Below are 11,475 nucleotides of genomic sequence, written 5' to 3'. Positions count from 1 at the left end.
AAATTTTGTGTGAGGAGTGAACTCCCAATACAATGTAATAAAATGATTTTTATACCTCTCCTTAAAAGGGTTGTGTGCAAGCTGACTTCTTTGTAGTAAATGCACCTTCTGTAGAGGTGTGATTTAATCAAAGGTGTATTACCATGATTGCCTGTAATAAACAAAGAATGGATTAGTTATAATAGCTAGTCCTCCAAGGCAGCTATAGATTGAGTTCAGGTACTGTTCTTCCCTTTTTATTGCATTCTGAAATTGACTAGGATGAAGTATTTCATTTTAGTAGTTGGGTTAACACCAGCATTTTGTATGCTAAAGATAAGCGACTGAAATAGGATTTTGGCACTGCCAGAACTTAATGGTATCTGCCATTTTCCAATAAAATCCCACTAAATTATTTCAGTTCCAAGATTTAAGTGATGGTTATTGCCAAAGTTTTTTTTTTATGAAGTGGGATTAATGTTGGTTTGCACATTAGACTTTTAATTAGACACTGGCCCAATCTGGCAGTCACATCAAATCATAAAGCATGATAGGAACAAGTTACAGCAGACACTGAGCTCTTGCCTTGACCCATATTCTCCAATATAGCTGCAAGGAGTTCAGAATTTAACTTTTTGCTTTACTAATGTCAACAGTAACCACAGTTTTGTTAGTTTGGACAATGTAAGTTGTGCTTAAGCAAAAATAGAAAAGCTTCTGAACTCATGGCTGAACTAAAGCAGCAAGTGGAGACCATGTAAGGAAAACATGCTAAAGTATGGTTTGGCATGATGTCTGAACATAGCCATTAGGAGGCTGTCAGCTCAGAGAGCCTCTCTAGTTTAATTATAGCAACACCTTTCAACCCTCTTTTAGGCTGTTTCTCCCTTTATTTGTCTAGCAAAAGAGCAACACCACTGAAAACAGAAGTCTGTAACTACCGGTACTACCATGCCTCGATCTCATTTCTCTGAATAAAAAAGCCACTTGCAGTCTGATAGGACAATTATATCCAACAGTATGCAACTAAAGAGCACAAAGGGAAGAGCTTAAGGTGGCAATCCAGGCTTTAAGAAAATATGTGTGTTTCTGGGAAATGGTCGCTTACCTTAAATAAACTGGTTAATTTTGTTCATTTGACCTGTATTTATTTTATAACTAGAATTACTAATCTTACATGCTGCTTAAAATATCTCAAAAGTTTTTTGAATAGCCAAAGGCAGTTGAGCTTCAATATATGAATAGGACAAAAACGTCAAAGAACACAGTGTGGCATGAGTGTTCTAGACAAATGCAAAACTTGCTTCTTGTTTTCCAATTCCATTTTTTATTGAAATATGACAAAATATAAACTTCCCTTAATCTAAAGAATGTAAGAAATGAATTTGTTGAAAACTAGTACATTAAGTAGACCTGGGAGGCAAGTTCTTAGGTTTATGTGCTGCCTGGAGATGGTAATCTGAAACTAATTACAACTTGACTAGGGGTTGGCAACCTGAGACCCATGGGCTGGAAGCAGCCCACGAGCTGCCCCCGAACTGAGCCGCCCACTTTGCGAGTCCCCGTGCACTGCGCTAAACCGGCAAAGCGCGGGGACTCTCTTCCGTGGCTCTGGAAATCGCTTCTGCACATGCCCAGACACCAAAAATCGCTTCTGCGCAAGTGCGATTTCCGGCATCGACATGCGCAGAAGCGATTTCCGGCGTTGCGCTGCACTGGTCCGGCCCACCGAGGATCTCCACAGGAGTGATCCGGCCCATGCCCGGTAAGCCTTGCCGACCCCTGAACTTGACATTCAACCCGCTCATCTGCTATGGGCATAGGTACAGTTCCACCAGCCTCCAGCTGTGGAGTGATGCTAGTGTTGCTCTCCCCATCCTACCCACTAACGTCAGTGAACTTCCTGCTGGAAAGAAGCTAAGATGGCCTACAATCCACAGCTGGTTCCACTGCTATGACTTAAGAGACATCAGCTCCAATTGCTATGCCAGCTCCAGGCTTCTACCTGCCTCATGTCCTGGCCAGTGTGAACGTTGGGACTGAATATAGGAGTGGTTCTTCTGCCAAAAACCTGGGTAAAAAGGAGCAGCTGGTCACAATAAAAAGATCATATAAACTACTCGTGGCATTATTTTTGTAGGAAAGATCGAGACAGTAAACACACAAGTAGCTCAATGTTAATAGGAGTTCAAATAATATTACCTAAAACAAAATATTGTGTTAAGAAGCTTATAAATGAAAGTCACTATGGAATTGCTCAGCTTCAAGTTCAGTTGGTCACTGCAAATACTGGATCATTTAAATATGCCTTAAGTATTGCTTGAGACACTGCTACAGCTTAATGCCACTGTTTAATGAGGAGAAAAATTGAAATGATTCAGACAATCTAAAAATATAGAAAAAAATATTTTGTATTTGTAAAGATACCTGCTGTTGTCTCTCCAGCAGCCACTGTTTTGTAACTTTTATAAATCATGAAGATTGCCCTGGAGGCTAGCTTCAGGGTTGAGATGATCTACATCACGCCAGTAGGGAAGCATTACAGGGAGTGCTGATGTTCTTTGTTCCAGGAGTGACCAAAGCTGGTTTGCTAGAAAATTGTTTCCTTCCGCTGATAAATGAAGTCCATCGGAGAGGTAGCAGCCAAAGTCCTAAAACGGATGTTTTCGAAAGATTCAACAAACTAGTCTGGTGACTTTTTAGAAGGAAATCAAAGCCAAACACATTTAAGCAAGCTACTACTGTTCTACAGAACCACGGCAGGGGCCCTTTAAATCAACCTTTGCTTCTGTTTAATGAGTGTCCCAAATTGACACATTGTTTCCAATGACATTCTAAAATCTCACTATTAAAATGTCTAAATAAGAGATTGGTTTGGTTGTAAATTGCTTTGGATTGTCTTGCACAACATAAAGCAACCAACAAATCCAATAAATAAATAAAATGGGTCATACCTGGTTATTTTTTTGCATAAGTGTCCACAGATCAATGATGGAAGTGCCACAATCACTGGCTACTTTAACACATGCCTTGGCATATTCTCCTGTGGTAGAGTTGAGGCGGTTTAATTTTTCACCTGTTGAGAATTGGGGGTTGGCGGGGAGGGGGAAAGGTCAACAAAAGGAGGGCTTTAGATTTTTGCTTCTTGCTTTGATAGCACAATTATGACTCAAGGTCCACATCCAAATATAATTTGAATATGGCTTCAAGGATCCATATGCCTAATTGTGTGTCAATATGAACACCTGGTAGCGTAAGTCAGGTTGCTGAAGTAATATCTGAACTTTTCATGTGGGCAACTTTGCTGCCATTTTGGTCTGACCGATGTTTGCTTTTATACATCTTCTGGAATTTTAATTTAGTTTATTGTGATTTCTGCTGTGTAATGACTTGGTGTGATATTTTATGATTCAATGTACCTTGAACGCTCCATGTATGTTTAGAAAGTTGGAGTAGAAATAAACTTGAGTGTGGAAAGGACCCACAACAGCTATGGGCACCAAAACCAGGCTGTTCTCAAGCCCTCCCTGCCTGCATTTCCCCTTGGAAAACACACTCTAGCTGCTTGAAAAAAGTATCCAGTGGCTCCACAAGATGCTTTTTACAAGCATAAAACCTTCCTGGGAGAGGACAAGGAAGGGACATGGTGGACTGGGCAGTGAGGCCCCAAGGATTTTTTGTTTTCCACCCCTGGAAACTCAATACACAGCAAAATATTTTTGTTCACATATCTACTGCTGGATGGTAGTGTTTTTTTTTTTAAAAAAAATCAGATCTACATCCACAATGCTGCATGTTTTCATTTTTAAGGTTTTGGATGCTCACACACTTCAATTTGGTGAGGTGTGGATGACGGAACAAAGTTGGCAGAGACCATGTGAGCAGGCTACTGAAAATGAACTTGTAGCACCTCCCAGAGCTACATTTGCCACAATACTGAAAATGTGTTAAGGCTATTTTCTTGCTGTACAGAAGCATCAGCTAATCAAGACATTTTGCTTTGCTTCTATAGCATTTAAATCATAGCATAGCAGTTCTATGATCACACAGCAATGGCGACCAGTTGTCACTTAATATAGTTACTTCCTATAGAACATGCAATAGGTTGACCACTAGAGTGTTCAGAGCTTAGGTACACTATTTTCTTTTAATCCAAAATGAGAGGGGATAAAAACTCACTTACCTTTGGCAGTGCACTCTTTTCCCCAAGCTGCTTCATGCAGGGGTGGTGGCGTCACCAAAATAACTTTATCCTCTGTAATGTCCACCGACTTTAGGTATTGTATCATACTTTTCAAATTGTCAGCGTACTCATCCAGTGGCACATGCTGTTTAGGGTTCACATCTGTTCAGGGAAGACAGTTTACATTTAGTTAAGATGGTTCACATTACCTTCCCACCTGCATTGCTCTAATGGGCCATGTGTGCATCAATGCCCATTGATAAACCAACTATATGTTTACATTATATCAAGCTGCAGAAGAGGAAGGGGAAGAAGGGATGCAGGACTTTGCAGAGAAGCCAGGCTCCTTCCTCCAACAACTATTTCCTGCCAGCAGCTATTACATTGGGTTTCAACAGAGAAACAGAAGGGAGGTGGGGTCACTCCATTGGTGTAGCTCAAACCAACAACTTTGGGCTCCTCCTGTCCTCTAACTCTCACTCCAGTTGGTCCTTAGACCAATCTGTGACTAAGACGTTATAACCTGAGGGTGGTTATCTTCTCCCTCTTAACCCATTTTCCTTTTATGTTGTGTCTTTTTTAATATTGTAAGCCTGAGGGCAAGAACTGTATTTTTGTGTAGATATATTTAAGTAACTCTGGCAACTTCTTAAAAAAATTCCTTTTTGCTATAGAGTGGAATAGAGACAATTTGAATAAATAAATATTGAACCATGAGTTATTGAGACAAGACAAGAAATACGATAAATCATCATTTTAAGCAAATGTAATTCTACTTTTGCTTACAAATATTACACCATTAGTTACAGGGAGATGAACTGACCAGGCACAATCTACGTGCAGAGACAACAGCCCTGTTCTCTTCCTACACACACTCACAAACATAGGCAGAATGTTGAGGGAGATTTTCAGTCATGAGTGCCTCTCATTGTTCTACCCAGCTCTCCCTCTCACCTTGGTACAAGCAATCCTAGAATCAACAGTGCCTGCAGAAGTGGGACAGGTGTGCACTCAGTAGATATCCAACATCTACAGTCTACCAATGTCCATGGCTTTATCTTGTGCTCAATTCCCTTCTTGTCACTAAAGCATAAGAGCCCTGCTAGATGAGGACAAGAGCTCATCGAGTTCAGCATTCTGTTCTTACAGTGGCCAACCAGATGACTATGATAGGGAAGCCAGCAAGCAGGACCTGAGTGCAACAGCATTCTTGGGATCCCCCCCACCTGGTATTCAGAGGCACACTGCCTCTGACAGTGAAGGTAGAGCATAGTCACCATGGCTAGCAACCGCTGATAACCCAACATTGCCCACACTCCTGGTAGCAGTAACTGCAAGCTGTGCAGTGCGCTCACATGGCATGGGTTGCACCTTTAAACTGTAATTAAAGGTGACTGCTTAGTCCCACTTTCCAATCCTCTAGTTTACCACTCAAGCACTGAGCTAAGTGCATAGGAAGCTACCAGTGTTACAAGGCCTGGAATTTGCTGTGTGTTTGGCCATAGAAAAAAATAATGCAAAATTCATTGCTGCTGTACTTAGTATTTTGTTTTATTTCTACGCTGCTCAGAAAATATTTTTTTTATTGAAAGGTAGCACATAAATCCTTTAAAAATATGTTTAAAAATAAAGTGTTTGAAATGCTAACTCTCAAATATCTGAAATTACATGTCTACTGCAACCTAATGAAACATTCTGGGGGAAAAGAGTGGGAAGGGGAGAGTAAAACTATACTGCACCTTTTAAAGCACCATCATTGGCTCCAAAGAAGACAGTTACAGCAACAGTGTTCTTAGCATCAGAATCTTTGCTGATCAATCTTGGCAGAGCAATTTTTGCCCACCTTGTGTTATAGCCAGAGAGTCCGCGATTCAGAACATCACATTTTCTAAAAGGAGTATATATGGAAAGAAATGTCATTCTGAAATAATATCATGTTCTGAATGTGGAAGATTAGTTGGTCACCTGCACAAGTATCTACTTTCTTTTCCTCCACTCCTCACAGTAAACTACATTTCACAATGTTAAAACAGAATGCCATATTTTCACAGCATGTGTATCTATAGGCAGAATTCTCTCACATTTCCTGATTTATGTGATTGCAGACTTTGTTTGCATTATCTTCCTTTTTGTTTGCATTATCTTCCTTTTAGTATTAAGCAATTGCTTCTTAAAACCGAGGCTTTACATTTTCAGTAAATGTTTCCAATAAACTTCAGAATTAAGAAGTAAAAGAACAAAATTATCAGGGGGTTTTGATGTTATTCATCAAACAAATGAAGGTTCTCAAAAGAATAATTATTTTCAGATTATCTTCCTAAACACCTGAGATATTTCATTTTGAAACCCAGCTGAAAACACATTAAATATGTCTTACCTAGCCAAGCGGTGAGCAAGTGAGGCTCCCCATCCATTTTCTTGGAAGGAAAACTAAATGAGAGGAAAGTAATGAATATTTAACAAAATTAATTTAAGTCACGTCACTGGACCAAATCATGCATTCCTGCCTACTCTCCCCAGCATTCTGGTCTCTGTGGTACTGTTGCTCTATCATCACTCCACAGACAAGTTGGGCCTGCTGTTAAAATAATATACATCAGCTAAGGCTATCTGCTAGGACGCAGTGCCACTTCTTACCTGGTAGCTTGCTGCTCTAGCATTGCTCTGAAGGCACTAAATACATAGCTGTCAACTTTTCCCTTTTTTAAAGGGAAATTCCCTTATTCCGAATAGGATTCCTCGCAAGAAAAGGGAAAAGTTGACAGCTATGCTAAATAGATACATACATTAAAGAAAGAAAGACCAATTAATGCCATCAACAGAATGAAGCAGCAAAACTTTTCTTGAACCTTCCTACGTGTGCAGCTTTGCGTGTTTCAGTGCTTCAAAAAGCTTAAGCCCAGGCTTCACCCTACAGCACTACCTTTCCTCCACCCTTCCATTCCGTTTTCCCTTGTGTGTTGTGTGATTTTAAATTGTAAGCCTGAGGGTAGGGAGCCTTTTAACACTGATTTCTGCAAACAGCTCGGAGAGGGGGGTGAGAAGAGAGGGGGGTTAGAATGCAAGTAAGTAAATAAATAAATGATGAATGAATGAAGGATAGAATGAATGCAGAAAATGATTGTTTTCCTTTCCATGGAGGAACATTCGAAAAAAGCTTTAGGTGTCAGTATGCCGATTTTGTAAATTATGAGAGTAAAGACGGGTGAAAGGCAGGGGGTCTTGCAACAGCAACCCCCCTGTTATTAACAACACCACGGTTGCTTTTGCACTGTACCACTGCCCAGCTTATCTTTACCTGTACGGCAGTGGCAAGTGAAGAGGCATCAACCTTGAGCCAGCCCTAGGCAGTTGCCATTGTATTAAACCAGCATTTCAAAAACAGATGCCCCAGTCCACCAAGGCTGAATCCACATACAAGCAGCAGGCTTCACAGTGTCTGTCTTTTAAACTCCACTTTGCTAAACCATTTCAGATGTGGCTCCCAGCCTCTTGCACTCAGCTTAGCCTTCAATGGCACTTTGGGGCACCAGGTAAAAATGTACCTTGCCCCCCACCCCTGCTTTTTCTGGATGAAGACCAGTGACATTGCTGGGTGTTAGTTGCGGCTGCAGAAACTTTCTGCAGCTGCTATTGCATGTGTTAACACGCTGCATGCGTTCAAATTTTGTGCAAAAATGCATACTTGTGATTTTAAATCCTGTTAAGTCGCTCGGCAACCTTTTTGCAGGATGAGCAACTAACAACAACAACAACAACAACGCTGAGATGATGATGATGTTATAAGAAAAAAATCTGCTCCCTTTCCCTTATGGGGTATTCCGGAACCCATATAGAGTCCTTAAGTGGGTTCCCTATCCGTAGGAGAAAACAGAGGCCAAGCAGAGTACAGTATATTGAGAAGCAAAGTGGCTAGTAAGCCTGATCTTTATTAAATGAACTGTTGCAACAGGGTCCCTGCTCACCACATGCAGGAGGCGGGAGAACCCTGAACAATGATGTGCAAGCCCTTATATAGACTTTTGAAATTGCCTACCCTGTAGCCCAAGACCACCCCCCTAACATCATACATACCGCAGACTCCTTACAGTGGCTAGACTAAATGCCCTTGATTCCGCAGTATTGTGGGGAAGGTACAAGGGAGTTCCATACACCCAGAGAACCTGTCATTGTACTATGGGCGTGGTTGAGTCTACCGAACATATTCTTCTGACTTGTCCTCTCTATGTAGAACTCAGGCAAAACCTTATAGCTCCACTTTTACATCAATTTAGCTTTCTATCCAGAGAAAGACGGGTTTTATACTTACTGAACAATGTCACTAGAAATACAGCCTCCCAGGTGGCTAAATTTCTTTTTTTTTTTAGCTTTTAAGCGTCGCAAGATTTTAATTGATTGTATTGATATGGGGCTATCTGTATAGCTCTATTCCATTTTTTTTCTTCAAAGTTCCTTCAGAGGTTTGTTTGTTTTTTAATTCTGTACGCAAAAACGTTTGTTTTTTAATTCTGACGGTTGAATTAAAGAATGTATGTACCGGTATGTACATACATCACAGAATTAAGGGGTCTACAGCAGAAATCCTGCCTGCCAGGATACCTGACAATGATCACTGATGGCATTACCTGGGCAGTCTGGCCATTCTTTTGTGATGGTCAACAATACTTTAGTTCCTGAGTCCAGATCACAGGCTCACCTTGTTCATACACAAATATGCCCTTAAGACAGGATTTGCAAGCCAAAAGACAATAGAAAGGCTTCCCCCATTTGCCTCCCTTACTGCAGAGGAATATTTGATGTCATTGGGAGAGTCAACATGGCTTCAGGATTGCTATCCTGTGCTATTTCAGCCGCACATGGTTTATATATTTAGATATGTGTGCATTTATGAATATTCATTCTATATATGTGACCTTAAAATTATTATAATAACAACAATGCTGAGATGACGACGACAACAACAGAGGTGATTTCCCCACCCCAGACCCCACTTCTGTGTCTGCAGCAAGACAAAAACCAAACCAGCTTCCCTGCCCCCTCTCCCCCTTCCTTACAATTCTGCTTTTCAATGGCTCGTAAACGGGTGGCGGGTGGGAACACGAGCCGTTGTTGTCGGCGGGGAAAGCTGAAGTGGGGTAGAAAAAGGCCCTACGGCGAGGCATCGGGGGCGACGCTTTGAGAAAGAGCAGACGAAGGCCTACGCCGGCCTTCGTCGTCGTGAACCGCCTTCCCAACCGCGGGCGGCGAGCAGGAGGAGAAGCTACCCCTCGGGAGAATTACCTCAGTGATTGAGTCTCCGAAGAGGATGACCCTCGGTGGGGACCACAGCACCAGCCGCCTTCCGCAGGCCTGGGCCTCAGAGAGGGCCATGGGAGTCGGTCGTCTGGGTAGCGGAGAGGCGGGCCGGTCTTGAGGCGGCTCTTTGCAGCGCTTGTCTTCCGCTCCGCTGAGCTGAGGAGGAGCGGTCGCTTTAGGAGAGGCTGCCTGCCGCTTTGCCCGCCGGCATTCAAAGGGGAAGTGGGGCGCGCGCGTGGAGAGACCCTCAGGCCTCTTCCCTCCGTCTCTCCTGGCCGGGTTATAGCGAAGGAGGCGTAAAAAACCTGAAGGCCAACCCGATGCACCAGGGGAGCCCCACACCACCAGCAGCAGACGAAAGGTTCAAAGTGCATTTAAGCAGCTGGGTGATCAGGGTTCAAATTCTGACTAGGCCAAGACCACCCACTGAGCTCCATCATGGCCTAGTCTGAAATTGAACCCTGGTTTCCCAGCTGCTTAATCACACACACACACACACACACAATTTTTGCTACAGTTTATGTTTTACAATTTAGAATATTCATTTAACCAACCTTAAAGTATTAATGACTTCCCTTATTCTCCTTCCATGGTTCATTTTGCATGACATAAATCCCTGCATATTTTATATAAACCAAGCCATTCAGTATTCCATTATTACATCTTTTCAAAACTTATTTACACTGTTGAATTTATCTTAACGTTTTCAAGTGTACACAATTCCCACCCATATATTCCATAAACATTTTCCAATCTTCTTTAAACATGTTCTTATTGTTCTATATGTTAAACTGATGGAATATGTGCAGCTTGCAGATCTAAGCTGCCATTCTTCTTTAGTTGGGACCTTGCTTGTTTTCCATTTTGGGGTTAACAAAACACAGGCTGAAGTATTGGCATACATAAATAACCTTTTTTTGATACCTCATTGTGCAAGTATCATTTATTAAATTTATATCCTGCCTTTTAAATCTGAAGATCACAGGGTGTTTTACAACAGGAAAAAAGTGAAATATATACATGGGCATAGCCAAGGGGTGGGGGCAACTGCCCTCCCCCTAGATCCACAAACATTACTGTAAAGCATTGAAAGCACTCTTATTTGAGGTTATGTGACCCCCCTCCTGTAATGTCCTCTTCACATGGGTATTTTTATCCGTGATTTTCCAACTTTGATATAAAAAAACCCTAAACATATTTGATTGCCTAAAAAAAGCAAATTTGGCTGCCCCTCCCAAAAAGAATCCTGGATATACCCATGGAAATATAGGATGTATTAGATGAAGCGAGCCAGGTGTAGAATCACATGTGCCACCTTCAGCTTCTTGGAAGGTGGATATAAATTATATTTATAAAAGTATCTATACACCACCCCCTCCTCAAAGGACAGTGGTGCATACCAATATAGAAATGTTACATTTAATGGCTACTGAAGAAAATTTAAAAGGGCTGCATACGCCTGCCTGGATAAGTATTCCAAGTCAAAAGCAAAGGCATCTGGAAACTGGCTGGAAGTGTTCCACAGCATGAGGGTTTATTTCCACCCACCCCCCTACAATCAAGCAGTGTATCATTTTTTAAATAGACTGGAGACACTGCATGCCCAACTTCTGGTTGAGGTCAGTTGTTTATGGGCTTAAAACCGAAATAAAATGAGTTGAGTTGAGGTCAGTTGGGCCTCTGTAAATGCAATAAATAATGCTAATAATATTAATAGCAATAGCACTTTCCCACTCATGTTCCCAAGCAACTTTAGGATGAAAGGTGAGCAATCAAAATAATAACTGGTATTCAGATGCATACTGTCTGATGCTAGAGGTTACACTTAGCTAGAGACCTGCCCTTCATGAAGTTGTGTAATCCTCTACCCATGTCTGCCATTGCCACTCACAACCCCAATAGATGGCAGTGTTGTGTGCAGAAGTGCTTTCCTTTTTGCCCATCCTGAATCTTATTGCCAATGAATTTCATGGAGCAACCTCATTCTAATTTCCATCTCAAGTCTCTTCCACCTCCTT

The 11,475-nt window shown here is 41.7% G+C and overlaps 1 protein-coding gene across 1 annotated transcript; it reads right to left on the bottom strand.

Annotated features, from left to right (window-relative positions):
• Window positions 1-87: 87 nt before the first annotated feature.
• IAH1 (isoamyl acetate hydrolyzing esterase 1 (putative)) lies at window positions 88-9,630 on the bottom strand. Its single transcript, XM_033143085.1, has 7 exons — window positions 9,443-9,630; window positions 6,540-6,592; window positions 5,902-6,050; window positions 4,163-4,324; window positions 2,934-3,055; window positions 2,407-2,630; window positions 88-151 (listed from the first exon to the last, which is right to left on the bottom strand). Exons 1-6 carry the CDS (start codon window positions 9,530-9,532, stop codon window positions 2,445-2,447), a joined length of 762 nt encoding a protein of 253 aa, XP_032998976.1. The 5' UTR covers window positions 9,533-9,630; the 3' UTR covers window positions 88-151; window positions 2,407-2,444.
• Between the last annotated feature and the right edge of the window lie 1,845 nt (window positions 9,631-11,475).

Source organism: Lacerta agilis, chromosome 3 (genome assembly GCF_009819535.1).
Source record: "Lacerta agilis isolate rLacAgi1 chromosome 3, rLacAgi1.pri, whole genome shotgun sequence".
NCBI classification, from domain to species: Eukaryota; Metazoa; Chordata; class Lepidosauria; order Squamata; family Lacertidae; genus Lacerta; species Lacerta agilis.
Note: the sequence above shows the minus strand (reverse complement) of the source record. Positions and strands in the feature narration are given on the sequence as shown.